The 27,396-nt window shown below is 38.0% G+C and overlaps 2 protein-coding genes across 4 annotated transcripts in view; one reads left to right on the forward strand and one right to left on the reverse strand.

Moving 5' to 3' along the window:
* CDK19 (cyclin dependent kinase 19) overlaps window positions 1–27,396 on the forward strand; it is a 184,977-nt gene that overhangs the window by 141,946 nt on the left and 15,635 nt on the right. For all 3 annotated transcript variants that reach the window (XM_032651356.1, XM_032651358.1, XM_032651357.1), the window contains 2 exons: window positions 18,980–19,037; window positions 24,549–24,680. In XM_032651356.1, coding sequence (XP_032507247.1) covers window positions 18,980–19,037; window positions 24,549–24,680 — 190 coding nt within the window. The remainder of the gene's footprint in view (window positions 1–18,979; window positions 19,038–24,548; window positions 24,681–27,396) is intronic.
* LOC116763701 (proteasome maturation protein-like) lies at window positions 6,162–9,450 on the reverse strand. The gene is made up of 2 exons (XM_032651765.1): window positions 9,385–9,450; window positions 6,162–6,729 (listed from the first exon to the last, which is right to left on the reverse strand). The coding sequence occupies exons 1-2, from the start codon at window positions 9,448–9,450 to the stop codon at window positions 6,298–6,300; spliced, it is 498 nt and encodes a 165-aa protein (XP_032507656.1). The 3' UTR covers window positions 6,162–6,297.

Below are 27,396 nucleotides of genomic sequence, written 5' to 3' on the forward strand. Positions count from 1 at the left end.
TTTAAACAACATTTATCATCTCACAGATTCTATGGGTCAGGAATCTAGGTGTGGCTTACTTGGATTCTCTGTTTCAGAGTCTCTTTAAAAGGTTGCAGTCAACTCAAGTCTTGATTGGGAAGAGTCCACTTCTAGTTCACTCACATGGTTATTTGCAGGATTCATTTCCTCACAGGCTGATGGGTGGAGGCCTCCTTGTTTCCTTGTTACGTTGATCTCTCCATAGAGCATCTCAAAACATGGCAGTTTTCTTTACCAGAGTGGCAAACTTGAGGGTGAGAGAGAGAGAATGTGTGTTAGCAAGATGGAAGTCACAGTCTTCTGTAAGTTAATCATGGAAGTGACGCCTCATTACTTTTGCTGTATTCTGTTCATTAGAAGTCACTAGGTATAGCCTACACTCAAGAGGAGTAGTTACGTAAGAGTGTGTATACTGGGGGTGGGGATGATTGGAAACCGTGTCTGAAGCTGCGTACCATAGAGTCTGAGAGGCTTTTAAATGATGTTTGGATCCTGTTATTGTCCTTTTAATTTAGTTATAATATAGTATAGAAAATGCAGGAAGCCCCCTCCTTTCATATATAATTTTTTCCATGTATAAAAGTTGCTTGTGTAGTAAGAGTTTCGGGATAGTTCTAGAGAGTGAAAAAAACATTATAATGTACCAATTATTCCTTCCCTTTTACATTCTTCAGTGATTTATTCCCAGAATTTGGTATATGTTCCTTACTTTTCCCCTCCTCTTCTCTTCCCTCCCTCCTTTCCCACCCTGCATTGAACCACAAGTTTAATCCACTTAAATCTGGAGGGTGTGTTAAATTGAGATCCAGGATTTTTCACTTTGAACATACCTAGAGGTTCTTTCTTTGTTATGCAGTCTGAGGCATATGCTTATCACTAATATTAGTACTTTTTTATTTCTATTTTTCTTTTCCACACATTTGTGTAAAGCAAAAGTAAAAATGCAAAGGAAACTTTAAATGATAGCAAAACCTTTGTTTTCCAAGTTTGGTAATGCTGCTGAGTTGTAACAGCTAGCTGACAAACAGTGAAAGGACAGCATGAAATATAGTCCTTTAGCCAAAAAGAGCATTTGAAGACTTTTTAGGAACAGCACTGTATGAAAATCCAATATATGAAGTCAAAGATGGCCCTCTGTTTTCTACTCAGCTGGAAAAAAAGTGCTGTGCTGTTCTTCTTTGTGAAAGTTTGATGAAAATAAATGCTTGGTTGTTGGAGAATTGTCTAGAAATCTCTCTTTGCCTCACAGCTTCTCTTCATAACTTGTGTGACAAGGAGATGCATCAAGTCTTTAATTTTGTCTATGCTAAACAGGGCCTGATAAGACAAATGTTTATACTTCAAAGAAACCCTTAAAATCTTACTGTAGCCATCATGGCAGCATTTTGCAAGCATTTTCATAATGTTTTAGAGTTTTAGCCTTGCTTAGTTCTTATGATATGGGAGCATTGAGATCCTAGATTAAAAAACAATATATTTCCGGACTTCTCTGGTGGCGCAGTGGTTAAGAATCCGCCTGCCAATGCAGGGGACACGGGTTCGAGCCCTGGTCCGGGAAGATCCCACATGCCACGGAGCAACTAAGCCCGTGCGCCACAACTACTGAGCCTGCACTCTAGAGCTTGCACGCTACAACTACTGAGCGCACGGACCACAGCTACTGAAGCCCACGCACCTAGAGCCTGTGCTCCACAACAAGAGAAGCCACTGCAATGAGAAGCCCGCGCACCGCAACGAAGAATAGCCCCTGCTCGCCACAACTAGAGAAAGCCCACGTGCAGCAACAAAAACCCAACACAGCCAAAAATAATAAATTTAAAAAAATTATTTCCAAGATAGTCAGTCTTGCTACTTAAGCCTCAGTTTACTTATTTGTAAAATGGCAATAATAATAGGTGCTTTATATTGTTGTTGATTCCATTGTCTTAGCTCCAGAGTTCCTGAATTTCTCCTGATTTCCTTTCTGTAGAAGCTTCTGTCCATTCTTCTGAATATCATCAGCAGTGCAGCGATGCCCTTTCTTTTAACCACTTGCTTCCCCAGAATTCCTTTAGCCTGATACTCCTAGCCACTTATGCTTTACAGAGTAGAGCTCTACTGTAAATATGTGAAACATGCTTCTTGGTGTTTTAAAAAAAAAAAGTAGGGCATGTTTCATCTGGTTTATATTTAAATATTGCTAAATATTTTATATTTTAAAAAGTTTTTAAAAACTGGCTTAAATAGATCAAAGTTAGTGTTTCACTTAACTTTTCATTCTAACAATTCCATGCTAATCAAATGACTATTATTTTTCATTTGATTTATTAACGTCACTTGACAAATTGTGACAGAAAGCAGCATTTATTTTAATATGATTTAGTCACCCTAATTTCTTTCAGAATGCAAAGCTAACAATGAAAAAAGTTAAGTATGGCCTGGTTATCTTCTAACCTTCAATTTTAGGTGATTTTGGACAATTACAGATCTTGTCATGCTGAAGAATCACACTAGGGCTTTTGCTGGTGACCTTTGGTTCCTAACTAGTTCCTTAGAGCTGGTCCTCCACAGTCTGTGGCTCAGCTGCTCATGATGGCAGCCTGAAGGCCTTTGATGGTAGTCATGTCTTCTGTGTACAGATGCTTCTACTGCTTCTATACAAGGCCTTGTAAAGATAGGTATGGTAATGTTTCTTACAATGCTCTGGATACTGTGACACGCATCTTACAAATGTAAGAAGGTATTATTGAGGTGTTTTCTAGATATGGGGCTGTGATTCTTTCTGGCATGTCAGTTTTTCCATCATCCATGCCCATAGCCCAGTAACCGGAGCTTGCAGCAGAGTCCTGCACATCTGCTGGTTTGAGTTAGAGCATAGTGCCCTACCATCTGTTTGACAGGCAGGTGATACACACTAAGAGTCATACTTCTAAGAGGGCCAGCTTCAAAGGGGACGTGGTTTGACTCACAGTGGCTTATGAGGCCTCTGAAGGTTCAGCTCGGTGACAGGGCTCTTTTGATGATCCTGGCTTTAGTATAGTTCTATTAGTCTGTACTGACAAACACATTTCTAGAAGGCTATTTGCCAAGTTAACTTCATAGTCCCTAAAAGGGTATATAGTCAAGATATATTCCACAGTAACAGCAATGGCAGAAACTGGTTAGGAGTGAAGGCTTACAGAAGGAGCCCCAGTAGTTTGAGGCCTATGTTTAGAACTGAAGAATCAATTCAGACATACTATTTTATTAAATTAATTTTATTGAAGTAGAATTTATATACAATAAAATATACCCATTTAAATTACAAATTGATGAATTAGGACAAATGTGTGTGCTACCACAGGCATTCTATTTGACCAACACCGTAGGATGATCCAAGATCCCTTACTGAGAATGATGGTATCTTCGTCAAGAGGGGACCTTGCATTTAAGGACTGATGATTCGTTTCACTGGGAGATTATTTATGATGGTTATTTTGTGTGATCATATTTTCAACTAAGCACACATCTGGGTAGAAGTCTTCTGTTGGTGAGGACTATAAGTCAATTAAGTATTGTTTATTTGCCAAGTGTGCTTTTGTTCTCATAACCCTGGCCTGGAGTACATCTCTGAGAGACTTAGGTTCTAAGCCTGGGTCTGCCACTGTGGACAGTGGACTTAGTTGAGGTTATAGGTTTTTTGTATTTCTTCATGAGTAAAATGAGAGGGCTGTTTGATAACTTCTACCTCTGACATTCTTAATTTCTCATGATAATAAGAATGAATTATTTGATTTGAATGTGACTGTCACAAATGTAAATGGAAAACTACTTTCTACCAGTGTTGCTTCTCTGCGGATGGATTGTACTAGTTAATGAACAGGATAGCATCTGAATACCTTTGTAGCCTTGTTTCCTGGCCTTGCTGTCAATGTGGAATATATCTTGATTATACTGTTGGTGACCTTGAAGTTTGTTAGGTAAATTGCCTTCTAGATACATGTGTTTGTCTTGCATAAAGCTTCTTATAAAGGCTGCTTTTTATTGGTTCTTGTTAGAGAAAAGAAAACCTTATCTCTGCTGTTCAGGCCTGTAACCACTCCTAAAAGGCAAAGACAAAGAAGTGCATTGTTAACTGTTGTGCAGTGCTGGGTTGGCAGCTGTTTACCATGAATACCGAGGTTTAATTAAGTAGGTACCTGTTACAGATACCTCTAGACCATTTTAAGGTAAAATGAAATTAATCACAGCATTTAGTATTATAGACTGCTCATTTTAAGACAGCCTACATCTAGTTATTGACACATAATTTCTAACTGGGAAGGAATTTTCGCTGAGAAAGAGCACTTTAAATAGTGGTTAGGTTCTCTGAATACAAAGGCCTATTTAACCCACAGTACACCTAAGGTATGACACTAATAGAACTATGGAACATAATGTCCATTTTTCTGGATTTCTGTGGGGGAAGTACTGGTTTTTAGACCTAGAATGTTTGCTTTATAAACATATTTCGTCCTTCTAAGGTGTTCCAGACAGTATGCTGGGCACTGGAAATACAGGGATAGGTAAAATATAGTCCCTTTCCTAATGAATGCGTGGTGGGGAAGATACACATAAATTGATAATCATAAAATAGTAAGGCTTAAAAGAGAAACTGTAAAGTATGTTCAGGGATTAGCTATGCATAAGGTACTGAGAGTACAGAAGCATACCTAACCAGTTGGGATGGGGCTCTCTTGGAGGACTGAGCTGAATCTGAAAGGATGAGTAGAAATTTATAAGAATGACTTGGGGGACGTGGGTGGGGAGAACATTCCAGGCAGAGGGGACAGCATGAATAAGGGAATGGGGTAAGAAACTGTGAGCGCTTTGATATTACTGGGGCAAAGCAAAAAAGTAGTGAAAGAAGAGGAAGAAGAAAGAAGTAGGGACCAGATTACAGTGGATCTTAATTGTCACGTTTAGAAGCATGGGTTTTTCCTGTGGTCAGTCACAGCTGAGCTGGTCAGGTTTTTGCTTAAGAAACACTACTGAGACAGGGATGTGGAGAATTGGTTTGAGGGTGCAGGGATAGATAGCAGCTTTCTCAGGCTGTTGTAATGAGCTGGTTGAGAAATGATGAAGGCCTGAATCAGGTCAGAGGTAATCAAGATTGGGGGGGGGAGATAGCAGATAAATCTTTAGGAGGTAAGATAATCAGGCCTGAGGATTGGTTAGATTTTAGGAATAAAGGACAGGTGTTCAGACTTCTGCTTTTGTTGATTGAGTGACTGAGAAGGGAATACTATCAGAAAGAGAGACAGTGAAGATTCAGTTTGAACAAGTTGAATTTGAGATGATTGTGGAGATAGCCAGCATACAGTTGACATATCTCTAGATATATAGAAGCTTAGAGACCTAGAGGTATAGATTTTGGAGTCATTGGCATATGAGTGATTGTTGAAACCCTGGACTGAATTAAAATTAGGTCTTTAAAAAATCTATATTCAGAAGTGAGCTTGGCATATTTCATGGTAAGTGCTCACTCTGGTTTCTTAACAATTTCTTTCAAAATTGAGAACTTGCCTACCAAAGGACGATGAATACTGAGCATTGGCAATTTTCATTCATTCATTTAATTGTTCATTCATTCAACAAATCTGTTTTTTTAATTGACATCTGCTGATTGTTTTATTTAATTTTCCACTTTAAAAACAAGACCAAAATCAAAACCTCTGAACTTATACTTTTCAACCTGAAAGAATCAAAGAATATAGTTATAATTCTAAAGTAGCATCAATAAAGCAAGTGTTACTCTTATGAGTATTAATGGACTATACTGAAAGAAGGTAAAATATAATACTCTTATTTTGTACTTACTTTGAAATGCTGAACAGATGTTTATTCTGAACTGAACAGATGTTTATTCTGAACAGATGTTTATTCTGAACATCTGAACAGATGTTTATTCTGAAAGATGCTACTATGAAGTTTGCAGACTCAAATACTGATAATCGTTATTCAAAAGTAAATTTATGGAATAACTAGAAAACAGGCTGAATTGGAACCTGTGGATAGTTTTATGATATTAATTAGCAACATTTTTTTAAAGATATAGAAAGCTATTGTTTTAATATAAATTAGAAGTTTTAAAACCATCTCCCTTTAGTGCTTTCAATTATCACATAAACCAAAGACCCAAATAATTTCAAATGATCACAGATACTATTTAGGCAAAAATTCTCATGTGTCAGTACTTTTAATGTTGTGCACATCAAATTATAGTAAAAAATGACTGTAAAGATGCAGCCCCTCTATTTCCATGAACAGCACACTGCATTACAGTAAACCGAGCTTATATTCAACCATCAAATGTGGTTCTCCCATTATTTCATTTTGTGACGGGTCATTAAGAATATCTTCAAGTCCAATAGTCTCATCATTACCCCTCAAGATATCCAATGAAAGGTTTGAGCTGGGAAGAAATGGAAGACACTGAACCTGCTGCACTGCCTTGAATTCCATTTGTAGTTTTAGTGGAGCAAATAGACCCTGGATGTTTCTCAGTGTGGAAAAGTTCATTTTATCTTGGTTGAGCTGGAAATTTTTTTCTGTTAATTCAAGAGGATGACTGGGCAAAAGTTCATTTTTCACACAAGAAAAATCTTCTCGAAGAAGATCATGACTTTCAAAAGGTCCACTTGCTGAAAGTTCAGTAACTGGAATACTGTCCTTTAGCTGAGATCCAAGTCCTCTGGCATTCACCTTCAACTAACTCGCTCTGCGAACCCATTCAACAAATATTTATTAAACGCTGTATGCCTGGATTTCAGCAGATACATAAAGTGGTGATAGAAATATCTTCCCTGCCCTTTAGGAGGTTGCAGTCACAATAATCAGATTCTCTATATTTTTAACTCCTTTACTGTCAATGAAGTTATTTTAAGAGGTAAAATTATGATAGACTGATGCTACTAGCAAATGGCTATTGTGCTTAAGAAAAAAAGCATGTCTCTCACTCTTAGTTCTTTGTCCTGTTTGTTACAATACAGAATCTTATTTGTTCAAGGTGAACAATGGAGAACAGTGTAAAGAAAGGAACATAAACTGAAAATTTTCTCCTGGGAATGTACTTCTGTATGAAATGTGACGAGAGTCATGCCACTTCTGTATTTAAAGAAAAGAATAGTTGTAGCCATTAATATTAGGCTAGCACTGTTCATTGTTCAGAAACTAGTCCAGTTGATGTCTGATTGGTTTTTTCCTATTATTCAGGATTGTAGACAGTTGTGTTTGTTTTTCTGTCTTCTTTACTGGTGCTGATGAGAGTCATCTTGTGGGTTTCATATTTTTGTTCCAAATGTCCTGGTGTAGGAAGTGTAAAGCAAATGTAGTAGGATAATTGTATATCTTTAGGCTGTTCTATTTATGATGTGCCAATTAACTGCAATAAATTTAACCCTGTGAAAAAAATTGATTCTATAAAAGGAAAAAGCAAATCTAGAATACATGTAAAACATCATGAATGTACATTCAAGAATTAACTAACTTCTGCTAAAATATAGATATTTCAAGAATAATTTCTGAGTAACCATACTGTTTATCACATTAATTCCCTGACTTTTGCCTTTAAAATACAATTTAACTAAAACGAACCCTGCAGCCTTGATTTGTCTGTCCAACTTTATTGCTGATAACTTGAATATGAGACATCCAACTCCTGCCATTTCTACTGTTTCTATGGTAACTAAAGTGTGCAAACCCAGCAGTATCACTTTCTTTCACAGCTGGCATTTTGTGTTCACAGTAAGAAGAGGGGTTTTAGTAAAGCATAGTCTGTGTTAACTGGGATGTAACTAGGTCAGAACAATTTTGGTATCCTTTTTTCATTCTTTTAGGTTTGTACGTGTGTGTGTGGGTGTGTGTGCATGAGCTGCAGTTTCCTTTGTTTTTTAATAGCATATACCTTCACTTAATTAATCACTGTCAAAGTTAGTCTTTTGAAAATTCAGCATAATATCTGTAAACACAACTCAATGTGGAATCTTGAGGGTTATATGGAGTTGTTCAGAGACTTGCCCCTAGCCCTGTAGGTCCTTGAGTATTTCCCTTAAGAAGAAGAAAATCGATGTGAAAATGCTTTGAAAAGTTAAATGCATTTTATTTTTTTATTTATTTTATTTTCCATTATGATTTATTACAGGATATTGAATATAGTTCCCTAAGTTAAATGCATTTTCATGGTGATCATGTTATTTATTTTGCTGTTATTGTTGTTATTTTGAAACATCAAGTATCTTATGACCATAACACATTCACTCGTCCTGAAGGGGACAGATAAAGCCCAGTTAAGAGGTGTGCATTAAAAAATGATTCCCGGGCTTCCCTGGTGGCACAGTGGTTGAGAGTCCGCCTGCCGATTCAGGGGACACGGGTTCATGCCCCGGTCTGGGAAGATCCCGCGTGCTGCGGAGCGGCTAGGCCCGTGAGCCAAGGCCGCTGAGCCTGCGCGTCCGGATCCTGTGCTCCGCAACGGGAGAGGCCACAGCAGCGAGAGGCCCGCGTACTGCAAAAAAAAAAAAAAGATTTCCTCTATGATTCTAGATTTTTACTTGACTACAGGAACCCTTCTCTATGGATACTGCCCAAGCTCTAGGTTCCTTTCTCACACTGTACAAAAGAGCTCACAGTCGCTGCTCCCCTAAACCATGTCACCACTTCTGCCCTCATCTCAGGCCTCACTCTTAGAGCTTCCATGGGCTTCAAGTAGATCACGTCAAAGTTATTCTCTACTGTCTTCAGAACTAGCTAGATCCTCTTCTCTCTCTCTGTCTCTCTCTGTCTCTCTCTCTCTCCCCTCATTCCATTGTGGTGCTCATATTCATATTCTCTGTTTCCATATAGTGTGACTGCAGGAACTTCTAATAAGAGCTAACAGTGGTCCAAGATGAACTTCCTGCTTTTCTCCCATTCAGCAGCTCATAATCTATTTTCATTTCTTATACGAAGCAATTTTTGTTCCCTTATATCATACTTTGTGTTTTTATCTTATATCTTTATTTTAAAAGGATTTAATTCCTAAATCCAAAATTTAGGAATTGCGAACAGTGTAACAAATGGTACATAAAATGGTTTATTTGATGATTTTACAATTTAAAAAATTGTTATATCCCAGAGATTCCCATTCTCACTAAGGCCTTGAAAAATGTACTCTATATCTGCCTTTACCTTTTTTCCACTTATTTGGGTCTCATTTATTGTGTCTAGCTTCTGTAAATGCACAGAAATTATTTTTTCTGTGTCACCAGTGACCTTCTAATTGTCCCAAAGTTGCCTCTCCTCAGCTTTCATTCTGTTGCAGCTGAAGGCTACCTCTTCCTTTTTAAACTCGTAGCTTCTAGAACCCTGTGCTGACCGTTTTCTTACCTTAGATGCTCTTTCACCAGTTCTTTCACTGGCTCTTGTTCTTCTACCCTTTATTCCTCTCAGCATTATTTTTTTCTTATATTTTTAAAATACCATTTATCTACTTGTAAACAATACCAAAATATACAAAATCAAACATTATGGAAATATATAATGTAGTAGAAAATGGTAATCTCTCCAAACTCTGCTATCAGAGATTGGGCAGGATATATATAAAATAAATTATGCAATTTGTAAAAATTATGGGTAAGATGGATAATATAACAAAACGATGCTAATTCTAGTCATGAAAAACCTAGTCTTTCTGAGCCCCCACGTCATTCTGTCTGACCGGCACCCCTCCCTAACCTTTGCCCCACCCCTCCTCTGCTGCCCCTGGGCTAACTCCCCTCCTCTCACATTGACTGCAACAGCACTGACCTCCTTGCTCTTTCTCCAGTGAGTCACCCTGCCAGCTCACCAAGGTTTTTCCTCACTGCTCTGAACACCATGATCTTGCTCTGCTGCAGATCTCGTGGCAGCCCTCATCCACTCTCAGAGCACAGGCTAGACAGTGCTCAAGAACCCATCCAGGGGCTTCCCTGCTAGCGCAGTGGTTGAGAGTCTGCCTGCCGATGCAGGGGACGCGGGTTCGTGCCCCGGTCCGGGAAGATCCCACATGCCGCGGAGCGGCTGGGACCGTGAGCCATGGCCGCTGAGCCTGCGCGTCCGGAGCCTGTGCTCCGCAGCGGGAGACGCCACAATAGTGAGAGGCCCGCGTACCACACACACACACACACACACACACACACACACACACACACACACAAAAACCCATCCAGTTCTGCTACCCAAATGACTTGTGCCAAAAGCAGAACCACTGCAAACAGCAAGCAAGCACTACCTAGGGTTTCCTTCTCTTTAGAATCATCAGTGCCTTACCACTCTGTTCTCCCCGATGCCCACTGTTCTCTGTAGCGTGTCTCTGCTTTACCTGTGCCTCAAGCCTTTCAAGTTGCTCTTCCCTTATTACTGCACTTTCTTCACGTCTTATCCCAGATGTTACCTTCTCAGAGAGGCATTATGTAAGTAATTTAAAATTATGCTTAAATGATGTTGGAAATAACACCCTGTCATCCCACTCCCAACAGTACCTATCCCCATTCCTTGCTTTATATATTATCTTACAAAGCATAACAGTCAAGAGCCTATCACTTAACTCAATAACTGGAATATTACCAATAGCTTGCTTCTATTTATGTTTTTTCCCTCATCCTGTCCTCTTGTCTCCTCCCAAGAGGTAACAAATATCCTGAATTTTGAACCTATTATTCACTCCTTTTAAAAAATAGGGTTATCACATTTGTATGTATGCCTGAACAGAACATTTTTTAGCTCTGCTCGGTTTTAAGTTTTTTGAAAATGGCATCCTGTGTCTGTAGTCTTCTAAAACTTGCTTTTTTTCTCTCAACATAATGCTTCCAAGATCTGAACATTTTTTACTTTTGTTTGTAATTCAGTGATTTTCACTGCTGTTTTAAAATTCATTGTGTGACTCGACCTAGATTAATTTCTCCAATTTCCTATTGGCTAGAAATTTGGGTTGCGTCCAGATTTTTTTTTTTATTACAAACTGTGCTGCTATGAACATTCTTTGGTGTTTCTAAAAATGGAATTATTGAGTCAAAGGGTATGCAATTGTTCAGTTTTGCAAGATGATGCCAAATTGTTTTCCAAAAAAGTTGTACCAATTTATTCTCCCACCAGCAATGTATTGGAGCTCCCCTGAACTACTTCCTACTCAACTGTTCTTAATTTTTAACCAATTTACTAGGTGTAAAATGGTATCTCACTGTGATTTTAATTTGCATTTTCCCCATTATTGATGAGGTATAGCATCATCTTTTCATATGCTTAGTGGTTAAACATTTTCTTCTTTTTGTTAAATCCCTGTTTGGACGTTTTGTCCGTTTTTCTGTTAGCTTGTTTTTCATATTGATTTGTAGGAGTTCTTTATTCTGGATACTAAACCTTTGTTACTGATAAGTGTTGCAAATACTTCTGCCTGTCTGTGCTTTGTCTTTTTATTTTCCTTATCTTTGATGATTGGAAGTTATTTTAATAGACAAATTTATGTCTTTTCTCTTACGGTTATTCTTTGTATCTTGTTTAAGAAATTCTTCCTCACCTCAGAAAGATATTCTCCAGTTTTTTTTTTCCTCCAAAGTTTTAAAGTTTTGCTTTTCACATTTAATTCCTTAATCCTCCTGAAATTGTTGTTTATATGATATGAGGTGAGGATTCATTTTACTTCTTTCCCACTTAGATAACCTGTTGTGCCAGCACCATTTATTGATTAGTTCTTCCTTTCTCCACTGATCTGAAGTTCTCTCTCAGTATTTTGGTTCCATCTGGGTTCTCCATTCTCTCCCATTGATCAGTTTGTCTATCCCTGTACTAGAACCACACTGTTTAATCACTATAGCTTTAAAATAAATCTTGATATAATGTTTTGAGCCAGATTCCTCTCCTCATCCCCTACCCCTAACACTTAGTGAATATCTTGGCTATTCTTAGCTCTTTGCTCTTTCACATACATTTTAAAATCAGCTTTTCAAGTTCCACAAGGAAACTCTGATGGAATTTTGATTGAAATTGCATTGAATATACAGAGAAGTATTGGGAGAATTGATGTCTTTACTATATTGAGTCTTCTTATCTATTAACATGAGCTCTTAATTTATTTAGAACTTCTTAATATCATTTAAAACAAGGTTTCAAGGTGTTCTGTATAAAAATCTTGTAAATCTTTTGATATATTTATTCCTAGGCACCTTATACTTTTTTGTTGTTGTTGCTATAGAAATGCTGCCTTTGAAAAATTATATTTCCTAGCTTTTTTTTTCTGATATACAGAAATACAGTTGACTTGTTCATATTGTTCAAGTAGCCAGGCGTTCTAAACTCTCTTACTTTTGCTAATAATTTGCCTGTAAATACTTTGGGCTTTCTATGTAGATAATTATATTATCTGAAAATAACAATAGTTTTATTTTTGCCTTTCTAATATATGTCTTTAATTATTGCTTTATAGTAATAGACTTATAGTACAGTGTTGATTTTAGAAGTGTTAATAGTGGGTATTCTTACATTATTCCTGATTTTAAAGGAAATGATTTCATTGTTTCTTTCTTAGTTTTTGATATATACCCATTATCAGGTTAAGGAAGTTTTTTCTAGTCTAACTTGCTGAGAGTTTTTATCATGACTGCGTGTTAAATTTTATGAGCTGCTTTTTCAGCCTCTATCAAGATAATTAAATCATCTTTCTTCTTTAATCTGTCACTGTGGTGATGGACTTATATAGATTTTCTTATATTAAGCCATCCTGGCATTCCTTTTTCTGGATTTGGCTTATTACTATTTTGTTTAATATTTTTGAGTGGAGTTGGCCTGAAGTTTTTCTTTCTTATCCTTTTTTGGTTTTTCTATCAAGGTTATACTGGCTTTCTAGAATGTGTTGGGAGTATTCCCTCTTCTTCTCGTCTCTGAAAACGTTTGAATAAAATTGAAACAATCTGTTCATTGAAAATTTGGAGAACTTGCCTCTGTGATCATCTGTTTTCTTGGTAGCAAGATTTTTCTTTTTAACATCTTTATTGGAATATAATTGCTTTACAATGGTGTGTTAGTTTTTGCTTTAAACAAAGTGAATCATCTATACATATACATACATCCCCATATCTCCTCCCTCTTGCGTCTCCCTCCCACCCTCCCTATCCCATCCCTCTAGGTGGTCACAAAGCACCGAGCAGATCTCCCTGTGCTATGCAGCTGCTTCCCACTAGCTATCTGTTTTACATTTGGTAGTGTATATAAGTCCATACCACTCTCTCACTTCGTCCCAGCTTACCCTTTGGTAGCAAGATTTTTTTTTTTTTTTTTTTGTGGTACGCGGACCTCGCACTGTTGCGGCCTCTCCCGTTGCGGAGCACAGGCTCCAGACGCACAAGCTCAGCAGCCATGGCTCACAGGCCCAGCCGCTCCGCGGCATGTGGGATCCCCCCGGACCGGGGCACGAACCCGCGCCCCCTGCATCGGCAGGCAGACCCTCAACCACTGCGCCACCAGGGAAGCCCGGTAGCAAGATTTTTAAGTCCAGTTTTACTTTATTTACTACTTCTTGGTTTCTTCAGGTTTTCTAATTCATTTTGAGTCAATTTGTAGGTTACAGTTTCTTGAATTTGCCTATTTTGTATATATTTTTAAATTAATAGATATAGTTTTTTAATAGGGTTCTTTTATCTTTCTAACCTCCACTGAATCTATAGTTATGTTCCTTTTTTAAATTTGTAATATCATCTATTTGCACTTTCTCTCCTTTTGATGTAGTTGTCCTAAAGGCTTCATAAATCCTCTCTTGTTCATAAATTCCTGTCCTTACCTTTATACTTCTACTTTCTTTTGTTTTAGTCTGTTGAATTTTGCTTTGTTTTGTTTTAACTTCTTAACTTAGGCACATAATTATTTTCAGCCTTTCTTCCTAACGTAAATATTTAAGGCTATACATTTCCCTTGTAAGTTCCACAGGTTTTGATAGGTCGTACTATCATTATTCCATTTCTGAGTATTTTAAATTTCTTCATACTTTCTCCTTTTACCTTTGAATAATTTAGAGGTATTTTTACACTTCCAAATATATGGAGCTTTAGATTTATACTTTTGTAATTGACTTTTTGCGGGGGGGGGGCTGCATTGGGTCTTCATTGCTGTGCGTGGGCTTTCTCTAGTTGCGACGAGTGTGGGCTTTTCATTGCAGTGGCTTCTCTTGTTGCGGAGCATGGGCTCTAGGCGTGTGAGCTTCAGTAGTTGCAGCACGTGGGCTCAGTAGTTGGCGGCACATGGGCTTCAGTAGTTGTAGAGCGCAGGCTCAGCAGTTGTGGCGCACAGACTTAGTTGCTCCACGGCAAGTGGGATCTTCTAGGACCAGGGATCGAACCTGTGTCCCCTGCATTGGCAGGCTGATTCTTAACCACTGCACCACCAGGGAAGTCCCTGTAATTGACTTTTAACTTAATTTCATTGTGGTCAGAGAACATAGTCTGTTTGATAACAATTCCTTGAAATTTCTTGAGACCTGCTAGTACACTAACAACATTTGTAAACGTTCCATGTATGATTGAAAAAAAAAATGTGTACTCTCTAATTATTGGGTAAAAAGTTGTGTATATGCCTGTTAGATCAACTTTGTTAATTGTGTCCTTTGGATGGTCTATATCTTACTAATCTTTTGTCTGCTTGACATATCAATTATTGAGAAACGTTTGTTATCCTTGGTTTTTTCCCTCCCTGAAATTATATCAAATACATATATATTTCAAGTACATAATGAGTTTTAGGAGTGTTCTCTCTTCCTGGTGAATTGAATCTTGTATCATTACATGGTGACCATCTCTACTCCTAATAATGCTTTTGTCTTAAAAGCTATTTTGTCTGACATTACTATAGTTGATTCTTTTAGCAGTTTGCCTGCTCTTTTAATAGCCTTTTACTTTCAGCTTTTATGGTCCTTCCACTTAGATGGATCTCTTGTAAATAGTATGTGAATGGATTAAAGTATGTTTTTAGCAGGAAAATGTATTGTTTTAGTCCTTAGGCCTAAGTTAGGAAGTTTTTCCTACAGAGAGGGTTCCCTTTTGCTTCTTCTGGTTTACTTTAGTCCCCATGGGAGTCTTGACCGATTGTCAGGGAACAGGCTCAGTTTCTTCACCTTGCTGGTGGTCCAGGGTTCAGTGTCCCCCAGTGAAGTGTGTTACTGGCATCTGCTCCCAGGTCCATCCTGCCTTTCCTTCCTTCTCCAGCCCTTATTTGGGGGTGGGGCTGGGGTTGTTGTAGATATCCCTTATCTCAGTGGTTCCCCAGACGTTTTGGCACCAGGGACCAGTTTCATGGAAGACAGTTTTTCCACGAATTGGAGTGGGGAGGATGGTGCGGGTGGTAATGCAAGCGATGGGGATCAATGGGGAGCAGCAGATGAAGCTTCGCTCACTTGCCTGCCACTCACATCCTGCTGTGCGGCCGGACTGGTACTGGTTTGCGGCCCGGGGGTTGGGGACCCCTGCCTTATCTCTTGTGAGATCAAGGATCCTTCAAGGAATGTTTCTTAGGCAGCATATATATTGTTGTTCTGTAATGGCAGGGTCTCCTAGAGCACCTACTCAGCCATAATACCAGATGTGGAAATCTCTTTGTGTTCTCCTTATTTAATTTTTATCCACAGCACTTATCAATACTGATGTACTATACATTTGTTATTTATTGCCCTTCTCTTCCCACTAGAATGTAAGCTCCATGAGGTCAAGGATCTTGCCTGGTTTTGTTTACTACTGTATCTCTAGCATCTAAATCACTGCTAGATACTCAATCAGTATTTGTTGAATGAGTGACTATGGAGGGAAGTGAAGGCGGTGCAAAAAAGCAATGCCAAATCTTGAACTTTTCCCTTGAAATGCTCTTATGTGTTGCTCCATGACCATTGTCACAAGTTAGGGACCCTTTACTTTTCCCTTGACTATTGTAACCACTTCCAACTGGTCTCTGTCTCTACTTTGTGGTCCACCTTTCCTTCTCAGTTCATCCTTCACAGTGCTACCAGAGTTTTTTCCTAAATATAGATCTGATTATCTCACTGTCTTGTCTCGGCTTAGCCTATAGCATAAATTATAGTTTCTTTAGTGTGACGTTTAATTTCCAACATAGTTCCTAGCCTTAGGAATGCTCTACACTGAGCATTCTATGCTCTAGTCAAAATCAAAATACTTGTAGGCTCTCCCAGTATGTCATGTCCCTGGGTTTTCTTTGTGACCAGGCTCTTACTTTTAGGGTTCTCTAAGCCTGAAAAGTCATTCTTCTGTTTATGCTTATCAAAATCTTAGGCACTCTTAAATTCATCTAAAGTCATCTCCTTCCTAAAGACTATCCTGATATTCACTGAGAAGAATCATCTATTCCTGGCAATTTATTTTGCTGTTTTGGTACTTTCTGTAATCTGCCTTGTACTCTAAAAAGTAATCTGTCTGTCTTTCCCTACTAGATATTAAACTCCTTGAAGTCAAGGGCTTCATGTTTTGTTTCTCTTTGTTTCCTGAAAGTCTGCAGGACAGTGTTTTATACATAATGGATCTTTGATAAATAGTCGTTAAACTTGAATTTTGAAGGTTTGGTTTTTTGTCTGATGCATTTTTCTCTTTCTGCTACAGTAAACTAATCTTGTCTCATGTCTTCAATTATCACACTCCAGTGACAATAACTTTCAAATCTAAATCTTTGGGTTTCCCTGGTGGCACAGTGGTTAAGAATCTGCCTGCCAATGCAGGAGACACAGGTTTGAGCCCTGGTCCAGGAAGATCCCACATGCTATGGAGCAACTAAGCCCATGTGCCACAACTACTGATCCTGTGCTCTGGAGCCCACAAGCCACAACTACTGAGCCTGCGTGCTGCAACTACTGAAGCCCATGCACCTAGAGCCCGTGCTCTGCAATAAGAGAAGCCACCACAATGAGAAGGCTGCGCACTGCAATGAAGAATAGCCCCCGCACCGCAACTAGAGAATGCCCGCATGCAGCAGTAAAGACCCAGCGCAGCCAAAAATAAATAAATAAAATATAAATTCATTTTTTAAAAAAATCTAAATCTTCCTATTTCCACTCCCCTGGCTAGTACAACTAGGCCTCTCATATCACTCAAACTCAATGTGCCATCTCCTTCTCTTTGTTGTTCCCCCTCCCAAATCAGTACCTCTCATAAATTTTCTATCACAAGGGCACCATTCTTCCAGTCACATAAACTCAAAACCTTAATGAAATCTTTATCACCCTTTGTCTCAATCTTCTGCCTTCAACTAGTCACAAAGTCCTGTTAATTTCTCCTTTAAAATGTTCCTCAGCTCCATAACTCCCTCGTCATTTCAGCTGAGAAGTCCTTGGATGAAGCGCTTATCACCTTACACCCAGTTCTGATACCTCCCTCTTTCTTGTAATCTCACTGCCTGTAATGTGTACAAAGGCCCGATTACTTCACCTGGCAATTAATATTCTGCAGGGTCTAGGTTCATTTTACCACCCCCAACATGAGTCCTCTGCCTTCTGTCAAGTCAGACTTATTACTCTCTCCTAAGCTTGCTTCGTTCATAGCCCTTTTTTTTTTTTTTTTTTTTTTTTTTTTTTTTGGTACACGTGCCTCTCAGTGTTGCAGCCTCTCCCCGTTGCGGAGCACAGGCTCCGGACTCGCAGGCCCAGCGGCCATGGCTCACGGGCCCATCCACTCCGCGGCATGCGGGATCTTCCCGGACCAGACACGAACCCGTGTCCCCTGCATCGGCAGGCAGACTCTCAGCCACTGCGCCACCAGGGAAGCCCAGCCCGTACCTTTCTTCTGCTCTGCCATTCTAGCTTCTGTTCATTTTTCAGGATTGGTTAATGGACATAGCCGCTGCCCCACCTCCAGTGAACATTTCCCTTAACAATGGGAGCTCTTGTTAATCAGTTCCTTCTTTGAACTTTTTTTTTCTTTAATGCTTATTGTTTTCATTGAAACTTTAAAAAGAGCTGGAAAATTGGAAGAGATCTTAAAAGTAATCTAGTTTAGCCTCTAACCCAAGATCTCAGTCCTCTCCATAACTCATAATTAGCATTACCTTCTCGAATTATACAAAACTTATGATATTTCTTTTTACTTATGTAGTGAGCATCTGGAGGTTAGGAACTTGGTTTACTGTGCCTTTATTTTTCCTCTTAATTCTTTGTATGGTTAGTATGGTTCTTTCTCCCTAGAAGACACTAAAAATATATTCATTGATTAAATAAATGAATCATAAATTTTTCTCTCCAAAGAGTTTACAGAGGAGACTTACTTGCCCAAAAGTGTGTATCTTCACAGTTTCTCTGTTTCCAAATGTCTACAAAAAAGGATGACTTAAAAGACGCTGGATACATTTGCAGCCTACTCTTTTCTTTATATAGCTCTGTATTAGCCTTGGCTTTTATTTTCCTACATCTTGGGATTATATTTGGAATTTCTCACTTTTGCATGGACTATGGCTGAAAATGTGTATGAATTTTAATGGAGTCTGCTGAATGTTGACCATGTTTTCCTATAGTAGTGGCTTAGAAATATTTAGCAAGGAATATTCCACTTGATTCATTTAAATGAAGGTAGTTATATTGTGGCTGGAAATTTTATGTAAAAATTTTCAACCACAAAAGCCCTTTATTGTGGGCAGCAATAGGACAGCTTATAATTTGTGCAGGTTTAAGAATTATTCTTACTCATTACTTTTGTGGGGTAAATAGAAATGACAGCTTTAATTCCTTTGTGATTTTTTGTATGATATGATTTTGAAAATAAGATGTTTCTATAGCAAGGATGTTTTTGGAAAGTTAGTGCTAACTTCAAGTATGTCAAATGCTTTAACTCTATAGAGGGTACTTGATATTCAATTATAGTTTTGATGAAAATCCAAAAGTGATATTTTCATATTATAAGAACTTTTTTCCATTTTAGAGCATGTCAAAAGAATAAATATAGTAATTTGAATGCTCTATTTTTATTTCTAGAAACCAGCAAATATCCTAGTAATGGGAGAAGGTCCTGAGAGGGGGAGAGTCAAAATAGGTAGGTAATTATTTCTAAAATAATTTACTAAGAAACTGAAGTGACTGCAAAGATGGTTTCCCTTTTTAATACTCTTATTTAACTAGTTAATTTAAAAATTAATTCCTCATAATATTTGTAGAAAAGATGTTGGGAAATGTAGATAGATAGTTTGTAAAATCCCTCAGATTTATTCCCAAAATAAGGTTCTATAATTCTAAGCTGAAGCAAGCAAAAAATTCATTCCCATACAATACCCCAAGTATGTGTTTATGCTACTATTACTGTCCTGCACAGTCACCCTAAACATAATCTCTGAATCTTACTTTTGTCTCAGCTTTACCAAATGTTTCCCGGAATACATCCCTCCCACCCTGACCTAGTACATACAGATCTTCACAGATACCTCCCCCCGCCCTCCCCTCCCTCCACCACATGTCCTGGTGCCAGGTACCAACATATCTTTTCCAAATGAATGTATATATTTATAGACTCTCTTGCTTGCCAGTCTTAGATTAAGGCACTGGCAGAAGTCTTGTCTCTGTATTAAAATTTTCTTTGCAACTTGAAAGTTCTGAAAGAAATTGGCATCATTTATACCTATGACATATTTGGGGAGAAAATGAGCTAAGAAATGCTTTGTTCTAATTTCTTATAATAGAACTTAACATTTATTGAATGTCCAATGCTTTTTAGAAAGATCTTAAAGTAAATTTTGTTTCAGCAACCTGCTTTCTTTGCTGTTAGAATATATCATGCTCGAAGTGATGCGGAATTGTGCTAACTTGACATACTACAAATTCATTCTGTCCTGCTTCAACCAAGCGTGCCCTGCTGCTTGGTTTTCTACTTCTTCAATTAATTCACTAGCCCAGTTCCTGAAGAAGCTGTTCTAAACCAACTTTTCTTTCTTCAAACCTCTACTCTGACTTTACTGAGATTGAGTCATAAAAAAATTCTGTTGTTGTTAGTTAAGAACCAGGTGGCTGCTTTCCTTCCCTTTCCACCTTCCTCCCTCCCATCCCCTTTCTCCCGCTCCTCACTTTTCTGTTTCACTCTCACACTTTTACTTGGAGGCATTTACTGAGTACCTAGTTTTTGCTAGACCCTCGTGAAAGGGAAATAAAGGATGGTCCTTCTATGGGGGACACTAAGATAGATACTTTCAAACGTTATCTCATTTGCTTTATACAACCACCCTCTATGGTAGATACTGCAGATAAGGAAAGCTGGATTTAGAGAGACTGTAGCTTACTCAGCCTTTCAAAGGAAGGACTTGAATTCCAAGTCTGGGGTCTCTTTCCCTCCAAACACTGCTGCCTAGTGATATCGGAGTTATCTGGTATGACCTCACTGACCACTTTTTGTCAGCACAGCTCTGCCTTTGAAACAGTCTCAGAGAAAGAGTGTCTCTTTCTCCTAAGTCCTATCTGATGTCCTTCCTAGCTTCTAAATATCTTCCTGCTGTACTTGAGCCCTTCTTATTACAGTATCTCCATTCTCTCCTTCTCAAGTTTCTCCTCTTCACCTTTAAACATTCATAATCCTCACCCCAATTTTTTTTAACATCTTTATTGGAGTATAATTGCTTTACAGTGTTGTGTTAGTTTCTGCTGTACAACAAAGTGAATCAGCTATATGCATACATATATCCCCACATCCCCTCCCTCTTGCATCTCCTCCCACCCTCCCTATCCCACCCCTCTAGGTGGTCACAAAGCACCGAGCTGATCTCCCTGTGCTATGCAGCTGCTTCCCACTAGCTATCTATTTTACATTTGGTAGTGTGTGTGTGTCAGTGCTACTCTCTCACTTCGTCCCAACTTACCCTTCCCCCTCCCCCTGTCCTCAAGTCCATTCTCTATGTCTGTGTCTTTATTCCTGTCCTGCCCCTAGGTTCTTCAGAACCTTTTTTTTTTTTAGATTCTATATATATATATATATATATATATATATATATATATATATATATATATGTTAGCATACAGTATTTGTTTTTCTGACTTACATCACTCTATATGACAGTCTCTAGGTCCATCCACCTCACTACAAATAACTCAATTTCATTTCTTTTTATGGCTGAGTAATATTCCATTGTATATATGTGCCACATCTTCTTTATCCACTCATCTGTCGATGGACACTTAGGTTGCTTCCGTGTCCTGGCTATTGTAAATAGTGCTGCAATGAACGTAGTACATGACTCTTTTTGAATTATGGTTTTCTCAGGGTATATGCCCAGTAGTGGGATTGCTGGGTCGTATGGTAGTTCTACTTTTAGTTTTTTAAGGAACCTCCATACTGTTCTCCATAGTCCTCACCCCAGTTTAACATAAATTTTCTCATATCCATTTTGTTTTCTTTACAATTTGTTCAGTTTTTCCCCTTGTTCCTCTACTTCTAAAATACATGATGTTTATGCATTGTTTTCACTTACCCTAATTTGTTATTATCTGACGTCTTAATTCTGCCCCTCTATTGAAACTGCTCTCTAAAAGGCCATCTATGATCTCTGTCTTACCAAATCTAGTGGCCTGTGTTTAGTTGTTGTTTTCCTTTACTGTCTTGTTATTTGTTCTTCGGGCTAGTCTGGCCTTGTGACCGTCTTTTCCTTTGGTCTATATGACATCATGTAATTCTGTTTTTCTATCTACTACTTTTGCTGTTACTTCTGTATTTTATTCATTTTTGCCTCTTATTCCTATTACCCTTTTGTTTCAAGACAGGCTAGGTACTGGCTTGGGACATGGCCTCCCTCCACAATGACTTCTTTAGGGAATTGATAAGTTGTGGCCTCAAAAGCTTGGGTTCTATGAAAATGATTCTAAGATCTGCATCTCAGATTCTGTTCTCTCACCCTAGATGAAATGTTTATCTCTATTTGGATGTTCTGCTGGCAACCTATATTGCATTAATTCAAACCAAATTCGTCATCATCATATTATACTTTCCCATGCTGTACCAGTCATCACATTTATGCCAGTCACCAAACTTAATGTCTTCTCCTTATTCTCCCAAATAGCCCTACTACTCCTCAACATAAATTCTGTATTCTAGCCAGGCCAGTTAATTGCCTTATTGTTAAGAGTTTTAGGATTACAATTCCATCCAAGATTAAAGATAAAATCAGGGTTAAAAGTAAGCAGTAATTGGTATTAAAGGTCTAGTGAACGATTAATCTAGTTGATTAAATTGTTTTTAAATTTTGTTTTAATAGCACATTATTTTTTAAAAAAATCAGTAATGCTCTGATGTCTATGCTTCACACTTTATGACCGTTCTTTTTTGACTGAAAGGGAAAGAAAGCATAGTCAAATGGAAAACATACTGTGCCCTTCCCTGTCTCTGAGGCTTCCCCTCCCCAGCAACCTGAAGACTTCCAGGCCTTACCTAAAATGCTCATCGCCGCCTTTACCATTCACAATGATCCATCCTTCAGAATCCAGCTCAAGTTCCACTTTCGATTTAGTCCACTCCTACAAATGTTTATCAGACATTGTTCCAGATAAAACTGTGAAGGAGACATAACCCCTTCCCTCAAGGGCCTTCAAGTCTAGTAGAAACCAGCAGCAACTCTCCTTTAGTCTTACAGTACTTATCCTTTTTATTTTTATCTACTCCATGTATTTTGTCATCTCACCTTCATGTAAGCTCCTTGGCAGTAGACATTGCCTTCTGCTGCTTTTCTATCATTTGATACTGTCTAATTAGCACCCACACCAGAATTTTACTACCCCTGTCTGTTGAATTGAACAATTTCACTAATATCTAACTTTAGGAAAATAGGTGTTAGGAATGTTTAGGCTAATTACCTTTTGTCTAAATTAGTAATTATTTGAAAAATGGTTTGAAACTCCTTTAAAGTTCATACAATAGATGGGAATTGTTTTTAAGAATATTTATTGTTTCGTCTGGCCTTGATTTCATTTTTCAGTGAATAGATGTGGCTTATATAAAACTTAGAAGGTGGAGAATAAGGGGAGAAATACTGGCTTTAGCCTTTACTTAAAAATAGCATGCTTTTCAATGTATGAAAGAGTATTCCATCATATTACTTTGCCATCAACAACAATCAGCATCTACTAAATATATAGAGCAGTGCTTTGAGGTAGGTGTAATATTGGTAGAATGGTTTTGAATATCTGCGTTTGCTATAGGGAAATTTGCTTAAGAAAGTGTAGGCATCAGCATAGGCATCCTTGGGTAGCTTTATTTTTTAAGACCTGGGTCCTCCAAAGCATCCTCAGAAAGTCTTGTAAATTATTCAAACTCTAAAGAAACAAAATCACTGTAAATTAAAAATTTAATGTATATCAAAGTATATTGGTTTTAGATTAAATGATACTCTGTAGTTGAAACTTTACTGTACTATTTGTGCATTGTATAGTACACTAGGGACCCTTATACAGTCAAAATATACTGTGTATATATTTCATATTATAGAGGTTTATCATTTTTGTGATTTTTGCCTTTGTGACATGCAGTTATCATATGTGTAATCTATTGGATATCAGTTCCATGGTTAAGAATGTAGCTGCTAAATTATAACATGCTTTTTGTTTGTACTGGCATTTTCACTTCCTATCCCTGTGACTTTGGGCAAGTCATTGAACTGCTTTGGGCCTTAGATTCTTCATCACAGAAGTGTGGCAAGGGCAGTACTTATTAAACCAGCATTCTTATGAGGATTAGACGAAGTGATGTATGATGTATGTGAAAATCATTTGTAAACTCTGAAGTGCTTTATAGGTATAAGGTATTTATTCTTTAGGAAATCTTAAGAAAATTAGTCACCAATACCTTATTATAGTAATAGTCTTTTTACTACTTTTGTGTACCTCTAATATTTTAGTTATCTTTGGTATAGACCTTTGTTAAATGCTGAATTATAACATTCTTATGTGTTCTATGTTCTTGGAACCATGTATGTGATGTGCTGGTAACTATACAACAACTGGCTCTCTGGGAGGAAAAACCCCTATTTGTAGCATTTGCTGTTTTCCATGATGTAAATACTCCCACCATAGCCAATTTCAAGCCACAAACATGACGTTACTGAACAGAGTTCAAAAGATGTGTATGAATTGGCTCTGCTGGGTCCATGAGAGCCAACCGACTCTAGCACACACTGAACTAAGATATAGTCAGGTTTTTTCAATATATAGGCATACAGAAGTCATAATCAATCATGGAAACTTTTAGACTATTTTCTATTTTTAAAATATTTAAGAATATTATTCTGTCTCTGAAAGCCAGGAATCTGAAGTCAGACCTGGATTCTAATTCTGACTCTGTAGTTACTAGTTCTATGACCTTGGACAAGTCAGAATATCTCTAAGCCTCAGTTTCTTCATCAGTAAAATAGGCACAATAGTAGTATCTACCTCAGAAGGGGAGATTTGGTGCCTGGTACAGACCACTGGTTGAAAAGAGAGGAAAAAGGATTGCTTTACAAGGTTAGTGGCTATTGTCATCAACCTTGCATGGTTATAAGAGCATGCCAACCTGATTTCTTATTATTTTATTTTTTAGCTGACATGGGTTTTGCCAGATTATTCAATTCTCCTCTAAAGCCACTAGCAGATTTGGATCCAGTAGTTGTGACTTTTTGGTATCGGGCTCCAGAACTTTTGCTTGGTGCAAGGCATTATACAAAGGCCATTGGTAAGTTAGTCTAAAATGATTTACTTATAGTTGGTAAGTATTACATTATCATATCATTATCATGATATTACATTATCATAAATACTAAATGGTATAATAATAAAGCTGCTTTGTAAAAACCACTTTAAATTTCTTTGTAAAAGTCCTGTTGTTTATATTCCCAGATTTTGTAATCTGGTAGATTTGGATTTTTAACTGTATAGGAGAATATGATTCCTTTAAAAAAAGAAATTTTCTTTCAGAGGATAGAAGTATCTGATCTTGTTGAGTTGCTATAGAAACAATAACATGCAAATGTTATTTTTTACTTACTATCAATCAGAAGGACTGGAGGGAGGTTTAGACTTGTTTTCTTCACAAAAAGAAAAAAAACAGAAAAACGGGAGTAGTGTAGTTATTGGAGAGAGCCCCTTCTATTTGGGGAAAAGTTAGTCAGTCAGTCCTTTCCTAAGCAAGAAACAATATGACTAATCTTTCTCTCTTGCCATTACAGTTTTCAGAATGGCAGTTTCTCCATTAAGGTAGGAAATAGAGCCTGGGTAGATTAGCTGTGCTCAGCATCTTGCCATCTCACCAAGTGAAAAAACTGAGTAAGAAAACCTGTTATAAACATACTCTGTAAGATTTTAAGTCTCCTTCAGAACAGAGGCATCAGAGATTTTGCTACCTGTCATTACAGTGTCCTCAGAGGTCCCAGCTGCTAATTGAGGGAGTCAGGAAGAGAGAGCTGTCCTCAGACCTAGATATTGCTTTAAAGGGGGTAAAAAGAGAGGGGAGGGAGGGAGTAAATAGTACTGTTAATGTGAAGGGCTAGTTCTGTAAGGTACTTAAATTTGCTCTAAGTGTGTTTCTTTAAATTTTCCTTTTCTTGAATTTTCTGTTTACTTGTATTAGACTAATAACTGTTTTGACTACATTTAGCTGCTTTTGTTGAGTTCTATTTGATAAAGGCACTTAAGCTATAAAATTATTAAAAATAGACAAGTCAGCTCAATCCTTTTTCTGTTAAGCTTATGAAAAACCTGCTGGCAGCCAAAGAACTATAAATGAAGTTCTCACGTTTGAAAAGATTAGACTCATAATTAACCTATTCATGGGTAAAAAGGGAAACAAAAATTAAAATATAGCAATGTCCTCATTCGTCAGGAGGTCTGATTTCTGCAAAACTCAGATACCCAGAACACATTTATACTGTCTTTGTCTAGGGATTGAGACACTAGCACAGTGTGGAATATTATAATTCTTCATAAATACTGCTAAAGGATTTTGTTAAATTAGTGAAAAAGGCTATGAGTAGCCACAGCACTGTGAGGAAAACCAGTTTGTGTTTGATAGTAGAGAAGTGTGAGACTGACCTTAGACCTGTCCCCTGGCAGTTGAGCTTATAGTAATAAGGCCCCTTACCAGAGGCTGCCACTCTGTCTGCCAAGGACAGTGGCAGCTGTCTTTGAATGAAGGAGAACTACAAAAAGCAAATGGAAGGGATAGAGCGGTCCTTAGAATGAGGAGTGAAAATCAGACCCTGACTCTATTTACATTCCAATGAATGACTTTTACTGAGAGGCTATATTTTTGAGACATTTAGAATTATGTTTGCTTTTTCTGTTATTAGGTCTCTCTATTGAGAACAGTAAAATCTAGACAATCTCAGAAGGTACCAGAGGACAGGAAGAAACCAAATGAAAGCCAGAGAGAAGGGGAGTGTCAGTTGGAAGCAACAGGTGGTGCCTTAGAACAGGACTGATGGTGAGATAACCCAGGGCATAAGGTGGGAGTACAGGATGTGACAACAGCAGACACCCACGTGCATTGGGCTCTTACCAAGCACTATGCAGTCTATGTCTAGAAGGGAGATTTCCAGCAAGAAAAGGCAGGTTCAGCCAAAACCTTGTTAAACTAAATGATGCCCCACCAAAATCTGTCTCACTCTGAGATTCTTAGCAAACCCATGGTAGTGAGGCCTCTGTTTAACAGGTACTACTGGCGATTCTGTTGTATGTGGTCCCCACACTTTCAGAAGCATAGTTTTATGAATATTTTCTGATTAACTGCTCTACTGTTGGAATAAAAAATAGATGTGTTTTTTTGGAAATAAAGGTAATTGGGTATGAATTGGAAACCAACTATATTTCTTATTTCCTCAGGGTAAAGAGAACTGAAATTGAATTTTAACCAGCTTGCGACTTACTTGCTCAGTAAAAATAAGATTTACGAATTAAAGATAAACACATAATTGCTAATTTCTAATTTTAGTCAAGTCCCAATTACTTATTCTGGATAGAAGTTAAGAAAAAAGCTAAGAAAGAGTAATCCCCACATTAGTTATCTTTAGGCTTGAAATGTATTCATAGCAGACATAATAAATACACACACATTCACTCCTTTTTTTTTTTTTAATAAATTTATTTATTTATTTTATTTTTGGCTGCGTTGGGTCTTTGTTGCTGCTTGCGGGCTTTCTCTAGTTGTGGCGAGTGGGGGCTACTCTTCGTTGTGGTGCGAGGGCTTCTCATTGTGGTGGCTTGTCTTGTTGCGGAGCACAGGCTCTAGGCGCACGAGCGTCAGTAGTTATGGCACGTGGGCTCCGTAGTTGTGGCTCACGGGCTCCAGAGTGCAAGCTTAGTAGTTGTGGTGCATGGGCTTAGTTGCTCCGCGGCATGTGGGATCTTTCCGGACCAGGAATCGTACCCGTGTCCCCTGCAGTGGCAGGGGGATT

The sequence above is a fragment of the Phocoena sinus genome, chromosome 12, assembly GCF_008692025.1.
Source record: "Phocoena sinus isolate mPhoSin1 chromosome 12, mPhoSin1.pri, whole genome shotgun sequence".
Taxonomy (NCBI): Eukaryota; Metazoa; Chordata; class Mammalia; order Artiodactyla; family Phocoenidae; genus Phocoena; species Phocoena sinus.

What these genes read in the sequence shown, in the direction of transcription:
- LOC116763701 (XM_032651765.1), bottom strand. Translation starts at nt 9,450, where the DNA reads ATGCTGAGAGGAATAAAGGGTAGAAGAACAAGAGCCAGTGAAAGAACT. An exon ending in CTGGTGAAAGAGCATCTAAG is followed by an intron (nt 6,730 to 9,384) that starts GTAAGAAAACGG and finishes AGAGCGAGTTAG; the next exon opens with TTGAAGGTGAATGCCAGAGG.